The following is a 25,411-nucleotide window of genomic DNA, read 5'->3' as shown; positions in this document are numbered from 1 at the left end:
TCTTTCAGCTACCATCTATCGCTGAAGCGCATCCAGTTTGATTTCCATTTTGCCATATATTTTTTAACTGTGCCGTTTCACAAAAGTTCTGAACATATGTACATTTTACAGAGAGTATATTTTACATGAGTTGTGTTTTTAATCCCACATCTGGTTAATTGTAAATGGGAGTTAATGTCAGGAATGTTCACCAGGACAAAACATTAGCATGTGTTGTGGTTCTCTGCTCATCAGCTAGAGTCATCATCTGGATTGGCAGAGCAACAACAAAACAGACATTCTCAGGTGTTTTTACTTGTTGATTTACTATGTTCCACCAGTGTGTCTGAAAATAGACAATGACAGGAAAGTGTCCAAATAGGAGAACACTGTAATACTCATACCAAAAGACTGTAACAAAGTGGCATATCACACTCCAGTACAGTCATGGTCATGCAGTGGTTTCAAGACATTTAAACAATGACAACAACAGAACGGTGAGGTTGTATGGTTCTCAGCAACAGTTGAGTAGCGAGACAAACAGCCAAAAGTTAGGAGTGCCTCCACTGGGTTGAAGAAAAATAGATGGATTTCATGGTCTTCTGACCTCAAGGAGGTTTTTGGTATCCGTCGACAACGTGCCCCCCCTGAGAATACAAAGTAAACTATAGGTGAGTCCGGCCAAAAGGCAATGAACATAAACCACACACACATGGCCTACACAATTTACAGTGAGAATATTCTGGAAAATTCAACATCTGCTCCCTCCCCAAACCTTCATGTAAGGAACAGTATGATGTTTTTATCTCCCTCAAATGTAAGAGTCATAACACGAGTCTGTTCTCTGGTGTGTGAATCAACCATATAATTCATAAAACGGTAATGCATTTTAGCATGGTCACTTGTCTCATGTCCTATACTTCTCCTCCGGCAGTCCCTATTGCTTCGGCTAGCTTCCTCTTCTCTCAGGCTCACTAGAGACTGCAGCCTGCATCATCTGCACTCAATCAGAATAATTATCTCAAAATGTGCACTCCAGAGCTAGTCAGAAGGGAACAAAGCACAGAGACCACTGGGAAACACCTCCTCCAGTCATTAGTCATCTCATTCCCTTGGTTTGGAGAGCACCCCGTTGCCTGGAACCCAGCCATGCATAGCACAGACTGACTGAGAAAACCAGACAGAAATCCATGCCCGAGAAATGAAGGTTCATACGATTCTCCAGATCCTAGGCAGTCATGTTACTATTGCCATGTCCATTTAGACCAGTGAAGCACAACTCCCGTCTGTAGTCAGTCTAAATCCAGCAAGCAAACAAACTCACTGATTGGCAACACACAGCAAGACGCAGCCCCTGAAGACTAGAGATGTGCATCTCGTGGCCATTGGTTCGGTCAAAGTTAGTGTAGGCCATGCTTACTTGGTGGGGTGTGAACTGGCTGAAGAGGTCCTCATACAGCTTTCTCCATTTGTCCACCTGGGTTTGCAGGTCAGCCATCTTACCGGATTCCCAAGAGGGCATTCTGCAGAATCGGAAAGGGCAGGGAATAAGTTCTCATGGACATGTGGGATTGAGAAAAGCCTGTGTCTGTAACCGTTGTTACCAATCACATTAGCTATGTCTGAGAACTGTTATGGGGCCTGTTTTTCTGTGGCACACATAACTGACTGTTAATGGTATGACTGAGGAAGAAAAACTGATCTGAGACAAGTTGTTATAGGTAGAGGCCTCAGGTCACTGAGGACAAATTCCTGTTACCTGTCACAGTGCTGGCTGACTGTGTCCTCTAGGGGGCAGCACAGCATCTGGGTGGTGCTCTCTGAGCTCTTCCTCAGCTCTGCTACCTCCTTCTCCAACCGTTTCACCTGCTGCACCAGAGAGTCCTTCTCCTCTGACAGGCAGTCTTTGAATCTGGAGGTTTTATTCAGAGATTAAATCTGGTGTTATCCACCGTTTGTCTGTGCTAAATAACCAATGACAACAGAGTGATGGTAGAGCATAGCTACCTCTTGACACAGCACATCCAGTAGCGCTGCTGTTCACACAGCCACTCAAACTGCTCGGCCGTCTCCTGGAGCTTCTTCAGGCTGCACTCGTTCTCCCGCTGCAGTCCCTGCACCTTCCTCTGGTTGGCGCTACGCAGCTCCTCCAGCTCCTGGGTGTTGGCAGCGTAGCAGCACTGAAGCTCTTCCAACTCCAATACCTTACTGTCAGCCGAAGACACATAAGAGACCCTGAACTTAGGTGCTTAGAAATGTTTCTAATTTGTAGTGTTAAAAAAATCTATTATGCATCATCCCTCCTGAATGTTGCATGAACAGCCAATATATCTAACCAACATGTAACCTCCTGGTCATTTTCGTGTACAAGCAATCATGAAAACGTACTTCTCCATGATTCCCCAGTTTATCTTTCACAGGCAAACGATGGATTTCAGCTTGAGGGTTTGAGCTGAGCTCATGTTAAACTCCCCTTTATCATACCCCTAGTGCAATGCTACCCCTGAAATCACGATGTGATAACGTATTCTGACTGTCAGCCAATTTTCCAAACTGGGGATTCAAAGTCAGCAAGTTATAGCACAGCATGCTTAAGGGCACGTGTGTTTTTGCAGACTTAAAAATCACAAATCCAAACGTTTATTTGACGTGTGACAACCTGACTAGTTGGAGATCTGTTCAACGTGTTTTTAAAACAGTTGGGACGGCTTCACTTGGCTCATGTTTGTAGGAGATGGTAATCAAAAGTTAGGAGTTTCATTAATTTTAATGTTTATTTGCTTAGTGCACGCCCTTATCTGGAGTGACTTTACTTTTACAGTATGTCCATTTCTACAGCTGGATAAACCATAACTAAATACCTCTGCCTTTTAAAAAAAAGTATGTCTTATGTTTTAAACATTAAGGGGGTCTTTGGGTACACACACACACACACACACACACACACACACACACACACACACACACACACACACACACACACACAATAGTACCATTTACTTTCTCCTTCCCACAGCGCAGGGCAGTAGACTTACCTGTGCAGCTGCACCTGAAGGTCCTCTGTCAATGCAGCTCTCTGCAGGTCCTCCGTGTGCAGCTCTTCCACCAGGCCTTCCAGCTGCACCTCAGAACTTTGCAGGTGCAGTAGCTCCGAGTTGACCTGTTCCAGCTGTAGGCCCAGCAGTGCAGCATCTCTGAAGCTCTCCTCCACCACAAGATGTACCCGTTGCTGCAAGAACACAACCAGATCCCTGGTGAGGGCCACAGTCCACACAAACAGAAACAAGTGGGTAAACACAAGGACAGAGATGCTGTATGTATTCAGCACATGCTATTGTAAGACTTTCCTCAAAAATGGGAGGAATTTTCATGACATTTCTTCTATAATACTGTTAGTATTCATGTCATCCAGTTGACGAACTCTGGAGATTTTACACGTCTTTTCCAATAACACCTACACCTACAATAACACCCCCCCCTCATATTCTTTCAATTGTTTAATTGCCATATTCTTTCAATTGTTTAATAATGGATTTAATTGTCCTCCAAGGTGTTGCAGACTCTGGGGCCTTTCAGAACAGGTGTGTGTGTGTGTGTGTGTGTGTGTGTGTGTGTGTGTGTGTGTGTGTGTGTGTATATATATACTGAGATCATGTGACAGATCATGTGACATTTAAATTGCACACGTGGACATTATTTAACTAATTATGTGACTTCTGAAGGTAATTGGTTGCACCGGATCTTATTTAGGGGCTTCATAGCAAAGGGGGCGAATACATATGCACGCACCACTTTTCTGTTCATTGTTTTAAATAATTTTTTATGTTGTGTATGTCCACTACATGAAATCCAAATACATTTAAATTACAGGTTAATGCAGCAAAATAGGAAAAATGCCAAGGGGGATGAATACTTTTGCAAGGCACTGTGTAGATAAATGTGGCTAGCAAGCCCACACGTGAGAACAGAATTAGGATTTGACAAGGAATGTGTCAAGGCAATTTTGCTTAGCTTCACTAGCATTGGAATGTATTGAGTTTTTTGCATTGAGATTCTACATTCTGCCAATTGAAAGTAGAATATTAGAAAGATGTAGAAAATTGCATGACATCTAATCCATGCAATTACACAACATTACATTAGCACGTACACTGTAATTATACTGTAGGTATAAGTGACAAGAGCCATCTGTGGTTGACCAGTGAAAAGATGGAAACAAGACGTCAGTACCTGTTCATGATGGACCCTGCCGAGCATTTGATCATGTTTGAACATCAAATCTATGTTGACCTGCTCCTGTTGGCAGAGCTGTGTGGACAGAGCCTCCAGCTCATTCTGCAGGCTCCTCTCTCTCTCCCTGGCCCCCATGCATTCCCTCTCCAGCACTACTGTACCAAAAGAAGACAACGGCCCTGTGACTGGAATTGTTATATTGTCCCCACATCAGAGGACAACTTTCCCTTACCTATTCAAATGATTCTCTCAGACACTGTACAGTAGGTTTGGACTTTGAACCCTGTAAAATCATTGGTGCCTGTTATATGGCTTAACTACAAACAGTGAAATCATGACATCATTCACCCTGAGAAAAATGCTGTTTTTCTTGTAGAACTACACTTTATCCATTTTGCAATTGATTATGGTGACATGTGTACAGTACATTGCTCAATGACAGGCATTCTTCTTTGAGTGAATAGCCAACAGACTAATAATCCAAAGTAGTTGATCTATAAATCCTCCCAGTCCCATAATGACCCAATAACTACCAATACCTACCTTTTTCATGTGTCAGACGGTTACACTTAGCCGTCAGGTACTGGATCTGACTGTTGTCTTCATCGCTGTAGCTATGCGCTCTGAAAAATCTCCTCATTCCCGCTTCCCTCGTTCCTTTACTGTGATTCACCTGTATCGTTCAGCTTCCATGACTGTCAGATGCAAAGGAACAAGCCACTGATTTACTAGCTTCTTCTAGTTGCGTGGCACCCTAAAGACAGAGAGAAACTCCTCCCGTTCTCATATGTCAGTGTTAGGCCTTTATCGGTGTTATTGCTATTTCTATGTCACTTTAACATTGAGACGGAATTGGAAAAATACCAAAAAGTGTGTGTCACTGGATATACTAAGGATTTAATTGACGATTTTAACCTTTCAGGGCCTAGTTTGTACAGGATCCAAAGTTATATGCAAATCTGTGGTGCCCCTCAGGCTGTGAATGTTATGAAATCTAACATGGCAATCGGACAAGTTGTAGCTAGCAGGCACCTTTGGATGCATATCTAAACTACACCCTGGAGCTATATACATTTAACTAACCTTCTGGTAAACAACCTTAAAACAGGTACCTTACTCTTTACTTGACATTTATATTTTGGATCTTATATCAGGGGAGTACAATCCATAAACGTTCCTAAAGAGGAAGTATTTCCTCTGCAGATCATTTCCTCGGATTTGCATTTATACCATGACTGAACTTGCTATATAATTATCTAGTGACATGTTTGGGGGGGGGGGGGGGGTAAGGCTGTGAGGTTTTACCCATCTGAACAACCATTGATTCATTTACAGTTCTGATGCTAATATGAGCACAACAATGGGGACATCACTGCACTGAGTCTGGGGCCTTTAATTAAGAAGTCACAGCTTATGCACGGCCTTGTTTCACATCAGTTCCTTGCCAGGTGGGGGAGACAAAACACAGCTATTCCTCCTGTTAGTGCTTGACTACCCGCTTCCATGTGTGAAGGATAATGAACATGTCATTCTCTACCTTATACACACACCAGTGCAGAACGTATCAAAGCAACTGGATAGAATCAATGGTTTGATCCTGTTGCGAGATCTGAAGGTTTCGTAGTCAAGTTAGAACCCAATAATTTAGTCTCTTCAAACATCTCATACCAAATGCAACTAGGAAGTGTTGATATTGTAGGAATTTTATGCATAATTCATTCAATGAGAGGATGTTCAAAAAAGGCTTTTATTTAGAAAAGAAAACCCCCATGCTGACCTCTGCCTTCAAAAACAACAGTTGTAGATAGAAAGTGGCAATTGGTCATCTACACAAAGCGTCCTCTAATACCAATAAATAAAATATTCTTCCCGTTGTGTGAAACAACACATCTTTCACAAAAGAGATCAGTGACAAACCCATCCCATGACTGGAATGACCTGATTATGCAGTTTGTGTGTGTTCATTTGTTTGATAGAATGGTATTGAAAGTCTTTGTACATTTCTCAAACTTTCACTAAGCAATACTCAGTCTAATACTTCAATTGTGGTTCAAAATGCTATAAATAGCCTAACCTGGATGTCCAAAAACTGTAGATATGCCATCAGTGCATTGCTGTAGGCACAAATGTATATTTGATCATTTGTTTTGATGTATGGAAAGTTAAAACTTTACTTACATAAAAGGATAACAAAAACACCAAAAGCCATTTGTTGTATGTAACATTACCTTTGATAATCAAGGTAACAATGATTATTTAAAAAGTTCAGCTAAACTCACAAAAGGTGCCAAAGGGTTTTCATTATGATCACTATCTTCATGGAGGTTGTGGTCTCTGGAAGACTGGAAATAAGAAGTTGACAAACTTACTCACAATCTGAGTGGGACAGAAAGAGATACCGGATGAATCGGTGCTTCCGATTACATCTGGATTTTTTTTAGATGGATTTCAGTCTTTTTTTTGGGGGGGGGGGGGCTCTTCCAGAGACCACTTTTCAAAGATAACGGCTCCATCTGTAAAATAAAAACAAAGAGATCTTAAACACGCAACCTTTCCACCCAGCTAAACAGGCCAGTGCACACGGGGTGATGGATGCTTAATACCTTGCAACAGCACACTTCAAAGCTCAGGACACAGTTCTCTGACACCTTTAAGTAACAGCAAACTACACTGAGTGAATGTATGATATCAGCACACCCAATGCAAGTATACAATGACCACATTAAAAGTAGTTCAGACCTATACGGCGAATTCATTTCCTTCAGGGAGAGTACGGGAGAACATCTTAGTGTGGATGTACTAAATATAGAACAAAACATGATATGCCTTGGTAAAAACTAGGGTTCATCCACATTTATTTGTGAAATATAACTACAGTGCAGCCTTGGTTTCCAATTACTGGTATTGAAACCAATTGGTCTCTTGGATACCTGGTATATCTAGGGCTAGCGGTATTAGTGACCCGGGTTATAAGTAGCCTAGATCTTAAGTTGGCCACATTTCACGCCGGCTAGCCTTAATCCTGGGCTGTCTGACCAAGGTTTTTGATGACTCTATTCCAAAGAGAAAAGATGACACAGGGTTACAATGACTTCTAGACAATTTTCAAAAGGGTCAGAATATGCTACGCTACGCTAAACAACCAAACACAAGAGGCCTGTATCAAATGAATGTCGGTGAATAGCTGAGTCATTCGAATTTGATCACTGCAATGGGGGACAGTGCATTGGATAATGCATTATATCAATATATGCTGTATCTACCTTCATATTGAATGGTTTCAAGCTGAGAGAAACTCACAGGCGTTCAGCTTTCAATGTGCTCCTCAAAAACAACCTTTACTCCATGCAAAATATCCTGTGCTTCAGCTTCATGTCAGCACTTGGAGGGGGAGACTATCCTCTCGAAACTGACCAGCACACTACTATACACCCACACTCCCAAAGTTACATATCTTTTATCAGTAAGATATCTTTGTCACAGGAAAAAAAGCTTCCAACCTTCAGACAATGGAAAAAAAATCCCACATCGATGGCCAAAGACCCCTTCCAAAGGTCAATCTGAGTCCAGGTGGACATTTTTGCATTTGCACAGATTAGATGGGCATTTATGATCTCAACAATATTTTATCGCAACACTCAAAAAATAAGCCTGTACAGTACATGAAGGGAGAAGACTCACAAACATGGAGCAAAAAATAAGTCTAAATGAAAGTCAGCACATCCACCTGAAGTCAGTCTGACATTCCACATGACAGTTAAAACAGATTATTGCACTGGTTTCGTGTGTCAATGGACGGGCAGTCATATAAATAACAACAAACAATAATTGTAATCATTACAATAATAATAACAATGCTAGTAATAAACAATTCTGACGTAGCCCCCCCCCACACCCCAATTTTACCACTGCTGCCAACTAAAGTCGTCGTTTGTGCCGAAGACCAAAAAGAATCCCAGAATGGTTGCGAAGATGACTACATTGCCTGTTAACACAAGCGCACATGCTCCCCAGGCAATCTGTAAACAACAAACATAAATAATTCAGTCAACATATGTTACAAAATTCTGCATTGCATACTTTCAATCTGTTTGGACTGAGCAAAACACAGCCCTTTTTTAAGTGTTGTTTAGTAACGGATTTGAGCATTTCTTGTTATTACACAAATGGTAGCCTATAAGATGTGGCCCAACAGTCCTATAAGGAATGGTCCTTATTCCATTTGTGTAACAACAAAAATGTATGCAATTTAGAAAGCAATTACTTGTAACAACAAAGCTAACGCAATGTTGTTACTGCACAGGTATGAGGACAAAGTGTTGTCGAACACCCCTTAGCCTACACAAGTAAAATCACCAAGATGTATACTTACAACATCAGCTCTTGCAAAAATTATGGGCAGGCCAAAGGCTGAAACCACTATGCCCGTTGTGAGAAATAATGCCAGCTCTTTGCAGGCGTTGCTGGCCGAGTCTGTGTCATCAATAATTCTCCGGGAGATGCAGTAAGGGATTGGGGCGAGGATGTAGAAGAAGAGGAGGAACAAGGGCCAGTATTTACTGTGAAGAGAGAAGTTCCAGTCAGTTATGACTTGGAAAATACTTGATGTGGGCAGCATCATATTATAAAACCTTGCAAGAAAGGCATTATAAAGTACTTGTGCACTTGACATTAACGCATGAAACGTGAATATGATGGAGATACTTACTCATACACTGGAAGAGCACATCCTAGCATCAGGAACATGAGGCCAATAGCCCCACCAAAGGACAGGCTGATCAGAGCTAGAAAGGAGAGGGAAATAAACTAAGCAACTGTGTGTGTGTGTGTGTGTGTGTGTGTGTGTGTGTGTGTGTGTGTGTGTGTGTGTTCATGTAATACTAATTCCGTAGGTCATAATTGATCATCTGACCATGACCCTAATGCTGTAGCTCCAACGAGGAAATAATCATGTGACAAATCAGATGATTTCACATTCAGGGCCTGGCTGGGATGGATTGGGTGAGGGAATGCAGAGTATTTTCAGCTATCATAGATGTTTTTTAGAAAGTTGCTAGCATTAATTTAACTAGTTAGAACATTGATTTGTAAACTTCTGCATGTCATGATGACTTAGCTAGCTAGATGGTTAACTAGATAAAGGAGGTTTGAGACAACGCACTTGTTAGCGAGGTCTAACGTTAGCTAATTTAGCTTGTCGTAATTGCCTAGCCATAACAATACAACATTAGGTTTGGCAGGACAAGGCTAGTTTCTAACGTGTATTATATCGATTCGTAATTGCATCATGAGCTAGTTAAATGGCCCATCATCAATACCACAACTAGCCAGGTGCTAATCTAGCTACCTAACGTTAACTGTAGCTAGCTAAAGCGTTACTAACTAGAACACCAATCAAGTTATTAGCTAGCTAGCTACAGTGCCTAGTTAACGTTATATAATTAGCTAGTTATTTATCTAACGTTACATAGCTAGTAGATAATCAAGCCGACATCAAATTAGTTGGCTAGCTAAGGGAGTTAGCTTAACTGGCTAGCACTCAGGCAGTGTTAGGTAGCAGCACACCATGTCAAAGCATAGCTAGTTGGCTCGCTATGTGTGATTGACTACATTTGTTGTAATCCAATTAATGTATTATTTAAAAGTAAGACAGCAACTTCCTCACCTTTAATCCCGGCCATTTCTGCAGGACATAAACTCGTCACACAGTCCACGACAACAATACACCCTTAACTAGTACTGCATCAAACAGTCCGTGAATTCGATTTCACCCACAGAGCTGTGTCTGTATTTAGCAACACGCATGCGCGGAATCCCATCAGTCAGAAGAACATAAAATAGATCATCTGACTAATCAATGTGTATGCTGAAACCCACCCTGTATCTAAATACGTTTGCTAATTATGATGTTTGTCTTTTTAAATGCATGCGGGTTCTTCACTTTTTTTATTTAGCCGGTTTTGTGATTCTATCAATCCGGAAGAAACATAATTGTGCCTCCGCTGGCAGTCTGCATGGAGTGAAAGATGGCGAGTGGAGGAGGCACAGTTGCTTCGCTGTGGACAGAAGTGAATCGTTGTGGACAGAATGGAGATTTTACTCGGGCCATCAAAGCTGTCAACAAAAGTAGGGTTTTACTCTTGTTCACGTGTTTGTAGCTGTCAAATCTGAATAGATGCTCTGTGTTGTTTGAGGGCTGAATGATTACTATCCAGCTGGCTAGCGAGCTAACGTTAAGTTACAACTCTTAGCTAAAAAATAAATATGCAGCTATAATCAAGCTAATCACTAATTAGGTAGTTTTTGTTCAATTACAATTTTCCCCTAATGATCGGAACATAGTGTAGATTTTTATTGAGAACAGTAATAGCATATTTTTACTCTAGGGATAATATTTCAATATTGTCAGTCACATCTGAGTTGTAAACACAGTGACGTGTCCCAATTAGCTGGCTGGCTAGTTAGCTGGCTAGCTAGCAACTACACTGTTTTACTCTAGCTATCCTGTAGCTAGCAGCCTTGTATCTGCTGGGAAGTGTGATTCACAGATTTGCACTTTCATTGGAACATTATTGAGTTCTCTATTGCACACCGTAAATTGAGATTTGATTAAGTTATCGTTGGTGGTGACTGACCTGAAGGAAAATTATTTTGCATGTAATTACACTAAGGGCCAATCTGCGATTGCTACATCACTTTTATTTATTTATTTTTTATAAATACTTTTAGATTAATTATATACACTCAGTGATTCTTGACTAGAACGTATACATGCCTCAAACTATGAACTAAGCTCAACTGTCATACATCATCAGAACCCACAATATAAGCTTGTTTTACTCCAATGTTTGTCAACAATGTAATTGTAAACCAACGTTGTACCATATATAACCTCAACATGGTTGAAATGATCATTTTTATCTCATGGATGGTGAGTACTAGCATTTGTAGCTCTGTCTATGAATTTGACAGGTTACATTTCTCCAGCCCCATCATTAAACTCTACTAAAACAGTGGTGGGGTGTATGCTTTGTTACTGTTAACTGCAGTTTGCCCCTTTTAATCTCAATTATTAATTTCTTCCACAGTTTTGCATGAAGTCAAGGAAGATGTGACAGCCCTTCACTGTAAAATTGTTTGCCTGCTGCAAAATGGTAGCTTCAAAGAGGCACTGAATGTCATGAACACATATTCAAAAATACTTGGCAGGTATGTTGACTATGACTTGTGACTTTAACATAATGTTATATAGTGATAATCTTGTAGCAATGCAAAATCTATAAATTCTTGGTCTGGTTTGAGAAACTCCTGGCTGTACCCTTAGGTCAATGTTTAACACTTTCTTTGTGCTACCTCAGTGAACTCATTGTGTTTGAAAAGGCCTACTGTGAGTACCGGTTGAACAGAGTTGAAAGTGCTCTGAAGACCATTGAAGGTGTTTCAGAACAAACAGACAAGCTCAAAGAACTCTATGGTCAAGTGGTAAGACTTTATGAAAATAAGAAATTACATTAGATGTTGTTTGCACTGCTTGCCTGTCTACCCTTCAGTGGATGATCCTGCCAGCCACAGTAAACTGGCCCAATGTACTGATCCCTGACCTCCCCTTTGTTCTCACCATAGCTGTACCGTATGGAGCGCTATGATGAGTGCAAGGCTGTCTACACGGACCTGATCAGGAACTCCCAAGATGAATACGAAGAGGAGAGGAAGACAAACCTCTCAGCCGTGGTGGCTGCTATGAGCACATGGGAGAAGGCTTCTCCGGTGGGTCTTCTGCACCCAATTAGAACAGACTTCTATTCGTACTGATCTTCTGAGACACTTGGTTATTGAAGCCATCTTCCCTGAGTCTCAATTTAACACTGAATAATACATTTAATTCCACCCTGTTTTTGCAGGATGATCTTGGCCTGTCAGAGACTACATATGAGCTGAGCTACAACGCTGCCTGTACTCTAATTGGTCAAGGCCAACTCACGGAGGCTATGAACAAACTACAGGAAGCAGAAGGTTAGGACCACAGACAATTGCAATTCTGCATTCTACAGACATGGCCTTAATTCGTAATGCTGTGCGGTAGGTTTTGTCCAGCCCTTTCATGGTTAATGTTGACAATTTTTGTTTGCGTCATTTTTTTCAGAGCTTTGTCGTGTTTCCTTGTCTGAGGATTTGGTGAGTGCTCTATGCCTGTGAAATAAATAAAAACGTTCACAATGTCATGGCTGAGCTTACAGATTTAAAAATGTCTTTTTTTTTTTTTTTCAAATTGTGAATTGTAATTTGCATGTCTGGTTTGTGCAGGATATAACTGAGGAGGACATTGAGTCAGAGCTGGCCGTCATCCACTCCCAGATGGCCTACGTTATGCAGTTACAGGGTCGGACAGAAGTGGCGCTGCAGCTCTATAACCAAGTCATCAAGCTCAAGTGAATGTTACTCCAAAGTGGAATCAATTGAGCCATTACATTCAATTGTATGTGCTTTTGTAGGCACAGGACGAGAGAGTAGTGTAATCCTTTTTTGTTGAATCCTAGGCCATCGGATGTGGGACTTCTAGCTGTGACTGCTAACAACATCATTACAATAAACAAGGTATATACACGCATCAACCTTCCCCGTACTGCTAGGAACTACTAAACATTGAAACAGGCTGAGCTGTTATTGACTGTTCTCTTATTGTTGAAGCCATGTGGGCTGACGCTGTTGCTCATATGCTTTTTCTCCTGCAGGACCAAAATGTGTTTGACTCTAAGAAGAAGGTGAAACTGACAAATGCTGACGGTGTCGAGTACAAGCTGGCCAAGAAACAGCTGCAAGCCATCGAATTCAACAAAGCCCTGTTGGCTATGTACACTAACCAGGTATCGGATTTGAATACATTAACTCATTGTTAAAATTATCCTCCACTCTTTATTCATAGCTTTATTTTGACTATTTCACTACATACTCATGTCAAATCAAATGTTATTTGTCACATGCGCTAAATATATAAAGTGTAGACTTTACCATGAAATGCTTACTTACGAGTCCCTTCCCAACAATGCAGTTAAAAAGTACGAAAATTGACAAATATTTCAAAAGAAAATAGTAACTAAATAAAATAACATGGCTATATACAAGGAGTACTGAGTCATTGTACGAGGTAGTTCAGGTGATTGAGGTAATATGTACATATAGATTTGGTTAGGTGATTGATTGAAGTACATGTAGGTAGGGGGTGAAAAGCAGAATGTCCGGGTAGCTGTTTAATGAACTGTTCAGCAGTCTTATGGCTTTGGGGTTGAAGCCGTTCAGGAGCCTTTTGGTCACAGACCAGGGAGAATGGTGAACAGGTTAGACTGGAAATCTCAACGGTCATTGCTGAGTTGTTACGTGCACCCCACAGGCGGACCAGTGCAGAAAGCTGTCGTCAGGCCTCCAGTCCCAGAACCCAGGCCACCCGCGGCCCGTTCTGATCCAGGTGGCTCAGCTGTGCAGAGAGAAGCAACACTCCAAGGCCATGGAGCTGCTGCAGGTACTTCCTGTTGACCAGAGCCTAACTAATACGTGTAGTTGATGTATAAATAGCCATTGAAAGCTCTTCTATGTATAATGCTAGCTGTGTGTGTTTCTGTTTTAAAGTGTTTCGCAGACCAGCACCCAGAGAGTGCATCTGGTATCAAATTAACAATGGCACAACTCTATTTGACTCAAGGTAAGGTTGTCTTTCCATATCCCAATTTTGTTTTTTTGCTCGCTCGCTCAGTAACAAGCAGAAAATAGGCCTAATATTTTTTATAATTGAACCTTTCTTTAACTAGGCAAGTCAGTTAAGAACAAATTCTTATTTACAATGAAGGCCAACAGGGAACAACTGCCTTGTTCATGGGCAGAACAGCAGATTTTTACCTTGTCAGCTCGGGGATTTGATCCAGCAACCTTTTGGGTTACTGGCCCAACGCTCTAACCACTAGGCTACCTGCCGCATATTGAAGATGATAAATTAGAATAGTGCTTAACAGTATACTTACTCATTGATACCTAGTGCTGTGCTATCATGTCATTTGATGAACAAGTGACTCCTGTTCTGTCAGAATTCAGGTGTTTGAGCACCTGACCGAGTAGTAAATAAACCTTCATTGGTGTCTTCTCCAAAGGTCACGTTACCAAAGCATGTGACATCTTGAGGTCGATCGACGATTTCAAGCACAAACAAGGGATGGTTAGTTGTTACACTTCTATTACTCTACATCTAATCATAGATTAAAAATGTTCTGAACAAACATTACATAACACTCCTGCTAACAAATTGAAATTGTTTCACAGATCTCAGCTCTGGTAACGATGTACAACCACGAAGAGGACATCGACAGCGCAATTGATGTCTTCAGCCAAGCTATTCAGCACTACCAATCTGAACAGGTATTAGTCAACAAGCACATTATAAAGAAGTCAATGTAACTTTTTTAAATACTGGAGTGTGTGTGTTGCTCTTTGTTTCTATAGTAACACTGCATTGTCCACTATTCCACTTTGTCTTCCTCCATCCCAGCCTGGTTCCTCTATTCACCTGGCACTCGTACGAGAGGCCGCCGATTTCAAGCTGAAGTATGGACGGAAAAAGGAAGCCATCAGTGACCTGGAACAACTGTGGAAGTGAGTGATGCTCTTAACGATTGTTCTGTTTCTACTGTTGTTCTGCAGTGGTGATGCTGGTGTATGTCCTGCTTGCTCTACGTGTCGTATTCAGAGTAACAACTCATCCATCCCCTTGCTCCACAGGCAAAACACCAATGACATCCACACTTTGGCACAACTCATCTCTGCCTATTCTTTGGTCGATCAAGATAAAGCCAAGTCGTATCCTTTTTTTTCTCCTCTCTGTATTTGAAACTACACATAAATAATAACTTTATTTGGAACGAATGCTTGCAATTGATCCAGCAGTCCATGCTGTTGCCACTATCATAGACATTGCAGTTCTGAAAGTTGTGCTACCTCTGATTTGGTCCAGTTCTCATTCACAGTCATAGTAATTTTACCAGGGATATCATAAAGTGCCTAGAACTGTTTAGTGAATGGAAAAGCATATTTTATTATGTCCTTAGTCCTTTGTCTCAGCCTCAGCAAGCACCTCCCTTCCCTTGAAAGCATGTCGTTTAACATGGACGTAGATGAGCTGGAGAACTCTCATGGCGCCAACTACGTCAGAAAGAAGGCCGCTAAAGTACCGGGAGACAACCTTCCCAGAGAACAAGGGTAAGGAGACCTAATGCTTTTAATTAAAGGCTGTGTTAATTAAGCTGCATAATATCTGTTTTATACATAGGCTTTCACTGTCAATATTATCTCTCCACAGCCAGGGGGATGTTAAAAAGAAGAGGAAGAAAAAGAAGGGTATGTCCTCACAACACAACTTGCAACATATGTGAATATCTTATCAACGTCCATGGGATCGGTGAAAATTGGGGGGCAAAGGGGCAGATCCTTAAGAGGTTTATAAAGTCAACATCTCTGATTTGGATGGGGAATTGCTCTTTTTCTCTCGCCTCTGTTTAGGAAAATTGCCCAAGAACTACGACCAAACAGCGAACCCTGACCAGGAGAGATGGCTGCCCATGAGAGAGCGCACCTACTACCGGGGCAGGAAGAAGGGCAAGAAGAAGGAACAAGTGGGTAAAGGCACGCAGGGGGCCACGTCAGGAGCCGCGTCCGACCTGTGAGTAACGCATCCTTGTCTCTTATCATTTGTCACTTTCATTAGCTCTAAAAAGGTATATGAATCTAATAGTTGAACATTTAATACATCTGTCTGACTCCAGATTCATTCAGTTGGCACCCTTTTTCATGCAGTGTGTTGCATTTGGCTGGTAATCACTTCATTTTGCTGTGTTTCCAGGGATGCCAGTAAGACAGCCAACAGTCCCCCCACCTCCCCCCGGCCAGGGTCAGCCCAAGCCTCTGCCTCCACCTCGGCCCCCGCTGCCAGCAACATTGTCCCTCCGCGACAGCAGAAGCCTGCCACAGCAGGGCCAGGGGCCCGCAAGAAGGCCCCTCAGAAGAAGAAAAAGGGAGGCAAGGGTGGCTGGTAGCCTGGAGAACGTTGCAGATATTGAGCAACAGATTGGTGACCACCACCACATGGCCCGGAACTCACAGAATCATGAGCTTTGTCATTTTTATTTTATTTTTTATTTTTTACCAAACAAATAATGGTATCCAATTTCTGGTTGTTGAATAAGTTGCAATACATTTAGTAAAAGGCCCCAATGCTTCGTTCACGGTTAGGTTTTCTTTTAAGATGCAGAAACAAATGTCTGTGAACTAAGAGACCTTGTTTGTGTTGTAGACAAGGGGGGGTCTTACTAGTTTGTAATGCATATCTTCCCTGAGCCTGAGTATTTGAACACGGTTCCTTGACCGTGAATGAATTTCCTTGACTTGCCCACTCAATTTCAATCACTTGACCTTATTTTCAACCTAAGAGGCAAGCTGTGTATGTTAAAGTATATTTATTTTTAAATCCCTGCATCGTTTTCGGCTTAAAGTAAAAAGTCTGTTTTTAAACGTAGACTCAGCGATATGATGCAGAAAGTACACAGCAAAGTGGGTCAATTTCTGCAACAACTAAGAGCGTTGAAGCACGTTGCTCAACTTCTCTGCTGTTTTGGTCCTTTACCTACGACGCTGTAACAGCGTGAAGTGAACCCGTGCACAGATACTGTGTGAGAGCGAAGTGTTGCATCTTGTTCATCTCTATCGGTGGTGCTGCTCGTTGCAATATAATTTTGCTGAGTCTACCTTTTTAATTATTGGCCAGCAGTACATAATTAGGACAGTGTTTTAGGAACTGTTTACAATGATGGAAGCAAACTATTTTTGCCAAAATGTGTGTCCCATTGTTGTCTTAATAAATAGTTTTCCTTAACAACTGACAAACTGATGTTGCTTTCTTGTGTTTTTTTAACTTAAATTTCGCTTTGGAAAGTCTGTTATCTGGATTTATGGTCATGGAACATCTCATCCGCATTGTATGCAGTGTGCCCTCTTTAATATCAAGCGCCGCCTACTGGATTTACTATGGAAATGCAAAGCAGAATCGATCATTCGGATGCAATTATGCATCATTGGTGTTGCACATTTTCTGTTCCTTTACATTCTGTCATTGAAGTCGTTTTTCAGTCTTACATTTGAAATTGTGACGCTACATTCCCCCACTCCCCAGCCAAGACATGTTAAATAGTTTTGACTAGATAGTATAGTTTGTCAGAATTGACTTTTCGTAGCAGGTTATGAGAATTAGGTTACATTTAAGGAAAGAGTTAGGTTTGGCTGAAATCCACACAAAATCATTTTTTGACGGAAATTTGAGATTAGCTGTATCCCATCTAGCCATGACCATTTTATGCGCAAAGTAAGTGTGCATAGGGTGGTTTCTCTACATGTCAATCAAATTGATGAGCCGAAATGAGAGGATTAATTAAACATTGACTGTATAATGAAGGGATTAAGTCACCGCGGACAGGATAGCAAGTTTGTGTGTAATGTAGCAAAAACTGGCTAAATTGTTGAATATTGGATTTTTTAAATGTGTTATACTACATATATATATATCTCCATATATTCTAGATCCTGCTATCATAATCTTTTCTTGTCTGGTACTTCCTTCCTGTGTGCTCCTAAACGCCCGGATATCCCCTATCGCGTTGAGGTAGTTTGACTAATCCACTTGTTGTAACGATAACCAAAGACATTAGAACAAGGCTGTGACCGGGGATGCAAACGTCCAGATAATAACCATTATCACGATGTATAAAGACATGTGAAGCAGGTATTTCAAGATTTCGCAAAATTGTTTCTAACATGCCTGGTGTCAGAGAAGCTGCGGTCGTAGGTTTTACTCTCGCAGTAACCGGAGGAGTTGGGTATGTCATCTGGACTTTTGTGTCTTCGGGGGTAAAGGCAAAGAAGGCGAAGCCAAAGCCAGAGCAAGAACCCGAGAAAATAGAAAAGGACACTAGAAATGAAACTGCACAAAAAGTACCAGAACGCGCAAAACAAACACCAACAGTCGTAGTAACAGAGGTAGGCTACTTTTTGTTCATCTTGTGCTTGTAAAATATTTATTTTTGATACCTCAGGGATTATGAGGCACGCCTACATGACGGATGTTTGTGGTTGCTAGTGGAAATAACCTCACCGCAAATTGTCTCGATTTTAGTTAAGTCTAAATGGGATTCTTGGGACGTCCCAATTCTGACGTTAGCCCATTTGAAGTTGAAACGTTAAACGTTAAGGGTTGTGGTAAGGGTAGGAGTTAAGGTTCAGAGGGCTTTTTACTTAGTTATAATGAATTCTTATCACTTTACAAGATCCCTGTAACACCTAAAGATTTTTAAATTGTTTTAAGATGCCATTCCCTCGGGTGTTGCTTTATTATTCAGGAACGTGTCGAGACCTGACCCTCGGAAACGACCTTCCATTAACCCTGTTGACTCATCAGTATGAACGATTTGTATATCTCTTTTGGTCCATTCAACAACAGAGCGATACGAACCTTGTTTTAGCAGGATGTTGTATCCTGTACCTTATGTTATGCCTTATTGGAACGGTTTTATTGATAATATCTGTTGGAAAAAAGTTGCCACACACTTACCTAAAGGAAGTTTCCTTTAAAATTATTCATACATATTATCCTGCCAACCACTATATGAAGAAGTTTAAGAAAAACAAACTCAAATTGTGCCTTTTGTAATGACCACCCAGAAACGGTGTGGCATCTTTTTTGGCATTGTATTCATGTAAGGAAACTGTGGCAAGACATCAGGAGATTTATATTTGAACACATTTATGAAGATCTTACACTATTGTGGAGAGATGTACTGCTTGGATTCTTTACCTATGATAGAAATAAGTTGAAACAATTTTAGGTAATTCATTTCATTATTCTTTTGGTCAAATTTCATAATCACAAATGTACATTTCAAAACAAAACACATTTTCTTATTTTAAGGCAATTAATTACTCTACTAACAAAAAATCGGTTATAATTCTAAGTGTATGTATGTCCCTTATGGTCAGTGTGTAATGTGATATTGTACCCCATAGCCACGCCCCTAGCCCAATTGTTCTTTGTGTATTATTCATATATACTTGTGTTCCCCCCATGTACTTCCTGTATTGATTTGTTGTTAATAAAATAAAAAAATAGGACTTAAGGTTAGGGTTTAAGGTAGCGACGTCCTCAATGTCCCAAAATTGCACTAACCCTAGATTTGAAAGAACTTTACCATTTCTAATGTGAAATTAGTGTCATATGTCTGTCGTAATGTTTATAAATATGTAATAAGTAAGCACTCCGATATAGCTTCTTTTCTGTGACAGATTAGTCACTGGAGTGGCTGAAACGACTATTGTCGCTTGGTCAGCTTGACATTATAATAATGTTGCCAGACTGTATCATCATACATTGGTAACCTGGCCCTATAGTCTATTCTCAGGCAGCTTGTACTGACCACATGATGTGACAGTTCAGTTCAGTCTCATTGACTTCTGTAGGCCTATGCTATAAAAGGCTGAAGTAAAGATAAAGCAAGAAACATGATTGTTTTTGGCCTAAATTATTCCACTATTCACAATCAAATCAAATTTGATTGGTCACATGCACCAAATACAACAGGTGTAGACTTTATAGTGAAATGCTTATTTATGACATTCCCAACAGTGCAGAGTTAAAAAGTAAGACAAATATTTGCTGAAGGAAAAAGGAACACAATATAAACAATAACGAGGCTATATACAAAGTGTACCAGTACCGAGTCAATGTGCAGGGGTACGAGGTAGTTGAGGTAATACAGTATGTGGATGTAGGTAGGGGTAAAAGTGACTAGGCAATCAGGATATATAATAAACAGGGTAGCAGCTGTGTGTGTTAGTGTCAGTGTGAGTGTGTGGGTAGACATTTTCAAGATTCTAGAATGTCCCAGTATCATGGTTTTAATTAACATTAACTCATTACTCTGGATCAGCACTTGCAGATAATACTTCCACATGAGTGACATTTTTGCCTTTTATATACTTTATCTTTGCTTATGGGTTAGCAGCCATAGAGATGTATAGATGATTCTAGTGCCCAAAAGCATGTTTTACAATGGACATCGCCATTGAGGCATTTCGCCGTTTTGAAGTAGTCAACTTGGTGGGACTTCCAATGGCTTAAGGAAGGAATAACTCAATTATACTTGTGAGCAAGTATGGTAGCAGTAAATTGCCAACCTTGGCTTTATACCTGTTCAAACAACACACTCCTGGTGGCAGAATAAGAAGAAAATCGACTACTTCAAAATGGAGATGGTCTCAATGGCACTTCCCGTGCTCTCATGCTCTCATTGATGCCATAATGGGACAGATACAACATTGTGATCTCTATACATCTGGATGGTTACATCTGATGTCTCTTTGTTATTACGTGTCCTCCTAGGTGAAGCCCACAGGAAAGCAAGTCCTGGTGCTCGGCCTTGAAGGGGCAGGGAAGACCAGCCTACTGCACTGCTTTGCCACGGGGAGTCTGGAGCAGGATGTGACCCCAACACAGGGCTTTAACGCTGTGTCCATCAATAGGGAGGACCTGCAGATCGAGTTCCTAGAAAGTGAATGCAACCTGCACATAACAATGATGAGAGTACAGAAACTGTTAATTATCTGGATGACCATGATAAGAAGAAATGGGTCTCATTAGTGGAGACCTTAATTCAAACTGTTAAATATGAAAAATGTCAAATGAATTCATCACTCAATATGCATTCATAGTATTTTCTTGTTTCACAAATGTACAAAAATGACTTCTATGATACCTTGTGGTGAAGAAATTAAATTTAAAAAACATGGCATATTTTGCAGTTGGCGGCACAGAGAACCTGCAGCCCTATTGGAAGAGGTACATGTGCAAGGCTATGGTGCTGGTGTTTGTGGTGGACTCCTCAGACGCCGCCCAGTTCCCTTTGGCTAAGAAGCATCTCCACGAGCTACTCGAAACCGACCTTTACCTTCCCTTAGTGGTACTAGCCAACAAGCAGGTGAGACTGACATAAGACTCCCATCTCAAGTGTCTTTCCTTGATTCATCACGTCCTCTCTCCTGGCCTCCTTCTCAAAACGCATTGAAAATGCAAAGGGGCGTAACCCTAGAACTTCTCCTTCAATGCATTTTAAGAACGAGATAAGCAGAAAGGACATGAGGAATCGAGGGAAGACAATTCAGAAAGGGCAAAGGGTTGCATCTCAATAGTCTTGTGGGCATTTCCTTTCCTCGTCGCCTCTTTTTTTTCCATCCCTATGAGATACTGCACCTGCTCCAGTGTCTTACCTCTGGTTTGTTCCGGTTATTCCTCCATCTCCAGGATAACCAAGGGGCCTGCAGTATCACAACGCTCCATGAAGCCCTGTCCCTGGAGGAAGTGGGGGACCAGCGCAAGCTCTTCCTCATTGGCACCCATGTCAGGAAGGGGGACACGGAGGTGAACTCTGCTGTGCAGGACGCACGGGACCTGATCATTCAAATGGTGCAGGATGGTAGATAGACTCACCATCTAGTCATCAGATACAGATGTAGGATCTTAATTTGATCACTATTTTGTTGCTGAGAATCTTCCTGCAGAGCAGGAAATGCAAATTTGTAGTGCATTTGCATTTTAAAAAGGCTTATAAAGTTGGTCATTTCCACTTGAAATGTTTGACTTGATTTGCCATAATGAAAAAGATATCAACTTCCAATAAAAATGTAGAATTATAATCCACATAATAATTCATATTTCCTGTTGCTGCAGGATTATTTTCCTGCTGTAGCAAACTGTCTCAAATTAAGATTCTACATCTGTATGAATGACCCGCTGGCTGAGAGGGGATATCTTACTTTAATTTTACCCCTGTTCTGGCTTGCCGTCATTTGATTTGATAGCACTAGTTACAAGCTCTATTGACAGACACCATGATAGTGAAAGGCCTCATTCACATCTGTAGAATGATGATTCCAGAGAAGCCAAAAGCTGACAACGTGCTTATGGTCAAACTCATTTACTGGCAATTACATTCATTCATTAATTGATGATCATTTACTTGTTTTTCACATTCAGACACAATATTTCAAGGATGGTCTCAACATCCTTACCTATAGGGATTTAATTGATAATGCTTTGTGGTCATCAAAGATCTTCTCTTAGTGCTATCTACAACTGTAGAGCACAATGTAGGTTACATGTTTAGAGTCAGTGCTGCTAGGTAGTATGTTGAAGACTCTTTCAAGGTACATAGAATTATTTTTGTTATTTTGCATAATAAAAGTTAAGTATTGACTATATCGTCTTGAAGGGGAACTTGCTACATAGTTATATTTTCTTAAAACCAATTTGATTGTTGTGTAACCAAAGCAATCCATCCACATATTTATTTGAAGCATTTTAAAAATGCCAAAGTACAATTTTTCAAGTGTCTAGGCATGTTTATTTGGCTAACAATGTTTTGCCTTGGACTTAATTGAAGCTTTTACAGGAATAACTCTACATATAAGCACAAAAAGTGCTTCTCGTTTTCATGTTTAACACTGGTAAAACTACTGATATAATCTTGAGTAATAAGCAGGTTTGTAGTGCACTACTGAACAATTAATTTGTATGCCATGACTACAACAGACCTCCAAACCATTTCTGTCATTTAAGCATCAAAAAACTCATTTTTTGCAACTATTTTTCTGTTTTGTCACACCTGGTGATGTAAATAAAAACCCTTGTTGTAAATGTGTGTGTGGCTCAAAGTTTTGTATATAGGCTTACGGTGACATACAACTTATTTTTGGAGTTAAAATACAGCTAACCATAAATACTTCAGTCATTCTTTGACCTCATATCACATTGAATTTGACATCCTTTATTGGAAGTCTTGAGAGAGAAGATAGACTCACTCCGGTTTCAACCCGCCACACTCAAGTACAGTTGAAGTCGGAAGTTTACATACACTTAGGTTGGAGTCATTAAAACTAGTTATTCAACCACTCCACAATTTTCTTTTTAACAAACTATAGTTTTGGCAAGTCGGTTAGGACATCTACTATGTGCATTACACAAGTAATTTTACCAACAATTGTTTACAGACAGATTATTTCACTTAGAATTCACTGTATCACACTGCATACACTAAGTTGACTGCCTTTTAAAAAGCTTGGAAAATTCCAGAAAATAATGTAATGGCTTTAGAAGCTTCTGATAGGTTAATTAACATCATTTGAGTCAATTGGAGGTGTACCTGTGGATGTATTTCAAGGCCTACCTTCAAACCCAGTGCCTCTTTGCTTGACATCATGGGAAAATCAAAAGAAATCAGCCCCAAAAAATGTAGTCCTCCACAAGTCTGATTAATCCTTGGGAGCAATTTTCAAACGCCTGAAGATACCATGTTCATCTATACAAACAATGGTACGCAAGTATAAACACCGTGGGACCACGCAGCCATCATACCGTTCAGGATGGAGACACGTTCTGTCTCCTAGAGATGAACATACTTTGGTGCAAAAGTGCAACTCAATCCCAGAACAACAGCAAAGGACCTTGTGAAGACACTGGAGGAAATGGGTACAAAAGTATCTATATCCACAGTAAAACGACTCCTATATCGACATAACCTGAAAGGCTGCTCAGCAAGGAAGAAGCCACTGCTCCAAAACCACCATAAAAAAGCCAGACTATGGTTTGCGACTGCACATGGGGACAAAGATCGTTCTTTTGGATAAATGTCCTCTGGTCTGATTAAACAAAAAATTAACTGTTTGGCCATAATGACCATCGTTATGTTTGGAGGAAAAAGCTGGAGGCTTGCAAGTCGAAGAACACCATCCCAACCGTGAAGCACGGTGGACTGGTGCACTTCACAAAATAGATGGCATCATGAGGCAGGAAAAGTATGTGGATATATTGAAGCACCATCTCCAGACATCAGTCAGGAAGTTAAAGCTAGGTCGCAAATTGTTCTTCCAAATGGACAATGACCCCATGCATACTTCCAAAGTTGTGGCAAATTGGCTTAAGGACAACAAAGTCAAGGTATTGGAGTGGCCATCACAAAGACCTGACCTCACCCTATAGAAAATTTGTGGGCAGAACCGAAAAAGCATGTGCGAGCAAGGAGGCCTAAAAGCCTGACTCAGTTACACCAGCTCTGTCAGGAGGAATGTGCCAAAATTCTCCCAGCTTATTGTGGGACGCTTGTGGAAGGCTACCCGAAACGTTTGACCCAAGTTAAACAATTTAAAGGCAATGCTACCAAATACTAATTGAGTATATGTAAACTTCTCACCTACTGGGAATGTAATGAAAGGAGGAAATGCTGAAATAAATTATTCTCTACTATTATTCTGACATTTCATGTTCATAAAATAAAGTGGTGATCCTAACTGACCTAACACAGGGAATTTTTACTGCGATTAAATGTCAGGAATTGTGAAAAACTGAGTTTAAATATATTTGGCTAAGGTGTATGTAAACTTCCGACTTCAACTGTACTTCAAATCAAATAAAATAAAATTTTCTTTGTCACATACACATGGTTAGCAGATGTTAATGCGAGTGTAGCGAAATGCTTGTGCTTCTAGTTCCGACAATGCAGTAATAACCAACAAGTAATCTAACTAACAATTCCAAAAACAACTACTGTCTTATACACAGTGTAAGGGGATAAAGAATATGTACATAAAGATATATGAATGAGTGATGGTACAGAGCAGCATAGGCAAGATACAGTAGATGGTATCGAGTACAGTATATACATATGAGATGAGTATGTAAACAAAGTAGCATAGTTAAAGTGGCTAGTGATACATGTATTACATAAGGATGCAGTAGATGATATAGAGTACAGTATATACGTATACATATGAGATGAATAATGTAGGGTATGTAAACATTATATTAGGTAGCATTGTTTAAAGTGGCTAGTGATATATTTTACATAATTTCCCATCAATTCCCATTATTAAAGTGGCTGGAGTTGAGTCAGTGTGTTGGCAGCAGCCACTCAATGTTAGTGGTGGCAGTTTAACAGTCTGATGGCCTTGAGATAGAAGCTGTTTTTCAGTCTCTCGGTCCCAGCTTTGATGCACCTGTACTGACCTCGCCTTCTGGATGATAGCGGGGTGAACAGGCAGTGGCTCGGGTGGTTGTTGTCCTTGATGA

The 25,411-nt window shown here is 40.7% G+C and overlaps 4 protein-coding genes across 8 annotated transcripts; 2 read left to right on the top strand and 2 right to left on the bottom strand.

The window, feature by feature from the left end:
- Positions 1 to 281: 281 nt before the first annotated feature.
- LOC109910268 (hyaluronan mediated motility receptor) lies at positions 282 to 5,336 on the bottom strand. Of its 3 annotated transcripts, none has more exons than XM_020509403.2 (7): positions 4,756 to 5,336; positions 4,210 to 4,364; positions 3,015 to 3,208; positions 1,987 to 2,187; positions 1,739 to 1,891; positions 1,400 to 1,502; positions 282 to 626 (listed from the first exon to the last, which is right to left on the bottom strand). In XM_020509403.2, the coding sequence occupies exons 1-7, from the start codon at positions 4,850 to 4,852 to the stop codon at positions 588 to 590; spliced, it is 942 nt and encodes a 313-aa protein (XP_020364992.1). In that variant the 5' UTR covers positions 4,853 to 5,336; the 3' UTR covers positions 282 to 587. The 3 variants fall into 3 exon arrangements, with proteins under 3 accessions (XP_020364992.1, XP_020364991.1, XP_031654535.1); XM_020509402.2 differs by having other exon boundaries at positions 4,210 to 4,367; positions 4,756 to 5,302; XM_031798675.1 differs by lacking the exon at positions 4,756 to 5,336 and having other exon boundaries at positions 3,015 to 3,230; positions 4,210 to 4,358.
- A 605-nt stretch (positions 5,337 to 5,941) lies between these two features.
- Positions 5,942 to 10,228, bottom strand: LOC109864808 (leptin receptor overlapping transcript-like 1). Of its 2 annotated transcripts, XM_020452769.1 has the most exons (5): positions 9,878 to 10,016; positions 8,921 to 8,996; positions 8,585 to 8,771; positions 8,119 to 8,231; positions 5,942 to 6,725 (listed from the first exon to the last, which is right to left on the bottom strand). In XM_020452769.1, coding segments are annotated over exons 1-5 (393 nt in total). In that variant the 5' UTR covers positions 9,894 to 10,016; the 3' UTR covers positions 5,942 to 6,724. The 2 variants fall into 2 exon arrangements, with proteins under 2 accessions (XP_020308358.1, XP_020308357.1); XM_020452768.2 differs by having other exon boundaries at positions 5,942 to 8,231; positions 9,878 to 10,228.
- Positions 9,164 to 17,137, top strand: LOC109864807 (signal recognition particle subunit SRP72-like). Of its 2 annotated transcripts, XM_020452767.2 has the most exons (20): positions 9,164 to 9,213; positions 10,167 to 10,338; positions 11,301 to 11,421; positions 11,571 to 11,694; positions 11,836 to 11,979; positions 12,114 to 12,225; positions 12,356 to 12,387; positions 12,517 to 12,641; positions 12,750 to 12,807; positions 12,945 to 13,076; positions 13,601 to 13,729; positions 13,837 to 13,909; positions 14,352 to 14,416; positions 14,521 to 14,616; positions 14,747 to 14,850; positions 14,977 to 15,054; positions 15,316 to 15,453; positions 15,554 to 15,591; positions 15,754 to 15,913; positions 16,094 to 17,137. In XM_020452767.2, the coding sequence occupies exons 2-20, from the start codon at positions 10,239 to 10,241 to the stop codon at positions 16,284 to 16,286; spliced, it is 2,022 nt and encodes a 673-aa protein (XP_020308356.1). In that variant the 5' UTR covers positions 9,164 to 9,213; positions 10,167 to 10,238; the 3' UTR covers positions 16,287 to 17,137. The 2 variants fall into 2 exon arrangements, with proteins under 2 accessions (XP_020308356.1, XP_020308354.1); XM_020452765.2 differs by lacking the exon at positions 9,164 to 9,213 and having other exon boundaries at positions 9,968 to 10,338.
- Positions 17,138 to 17,828: 691 nt separating this feature from the next.
- Positions 17,829 to 22,988, top strand: LOC109864806 (ADP-ribosylation factor-like protein 9). The gene is made up of 4 exons (XM_020452764.2): positions 17,829 to 18,279; positions 20,675 to 20,843; positions 21,094 to 21,269; positions 21,593 to 22,988. Exons 1-4 carry the CDS (start codon positions 18,058 to 18,060, stop codon positions 21,770 to 21,772), a joined length of 747 nt encoding a protein of 248 aa, XP_020308353.1. The 5' UTR covers positions 17,829 to 18,057; the 3' UTR covers positions 21,773 to 22,988.
- The last annotated feature ends 2,423 nt before the right edge of the window (positions 22,989 to 25,411 follow it).

Source organism: Oncorhynchus kisutch, linkage group LG19 (genome assembly GCF_002021735.2).
Source record: "Oncorhynchus kisutch isolate 150728-3 linkage group LG19, Okis_V2, whole genome shotgun sequence".
Classification (NCBI taxonomy): Eukaryota; Metazoa; Chordata; class Actinopteri; order Salmoniformes; family Salmonidae; genus Oncorhynchus; species Oncorhynchus kisutch.
Note: the sequence above shows the minus strand (reverse complement) of the source record. Positions and strands in the feature narration are given on the sequence as shown.

Coding starts and splice junctions, on each gene's coding strand:
- LOC109910268 (XM_020509402.2), bottom strand. CDS start 4,852: ATGAGGAGATTTTTCAGAGCGCATAGCTACAGCGATGAAGACAACAGT. Junction 1,503..1,738: donor GTCAGCCAGCACTGTGACAG/GTAACAGGAATT, acceptor CCGATTCTGCAG/AATGCCCTCTTGGGAATCCG. Junction 627..1,399: donor GCCAGTTCACACCCCACCAA/GTAAGCATGGCC, acceptor TTGTATTCTCAG/GGGGGGCACGTTGTCGACGG.
- LOC109864808 (XM_020452768.2), bottom strand. Junction 8,772..8,920: donor TGTGCTCTTCCAGTGTATGA/GTAAGTATCTCC, acceptor CTCTCTTCACAG/TAAATACTGGCCCTTGTTCC. Junction 8,232..8,584: donor TTTTTGCAAGAGCTGATGTT/GTAAGTATACAT, acceptor TGTTGTTTACAG/ATTGCCTGGGGAGCATGTGC.
- LOC109864807 (XM_020452767.2), top strand. CDS start 10,239: ATGGCGAGTGGAGGAGGCACAGTTGCTTCGCTGTGGACAGAAGTGAAT. Junction 12,642..12,749: donor AACCAAGTCATCAAGCTCAA/GTGAATGTTACT, acceptor GTTGAATCCTAG/GCCATCGGATGTGGGACTTC. Junction 15,055..15,315: donor GATCAAGATAAAGCCAAGTC/GTATCCTTTTTT, acceptor CCTTTGTCTCAG/CCTCAGCAAGCACCTCCCTT.
- LOC109864806 (XM_020452764.2), top strand. CDS start 18,058: ATGCCTGGTGTCAGAGAAGCTGCGGTCGTAGGTTTTACTCTCGCAGTA. Junction 18,280..20,674: donor CAACAGTCGTAGTAACAGAG/GTAGGCTACTTT, acceptor GTGTCCTCCTAG/GTGAAGCCCACAGGAAAGCA. Junction 21,270..21,592: donor TGGTACTAGCCAACAAGCAG/GTGAGACTGACA, acceptor CTCCATCTCCAG/GATAACCAAGGGGCCTGCAG.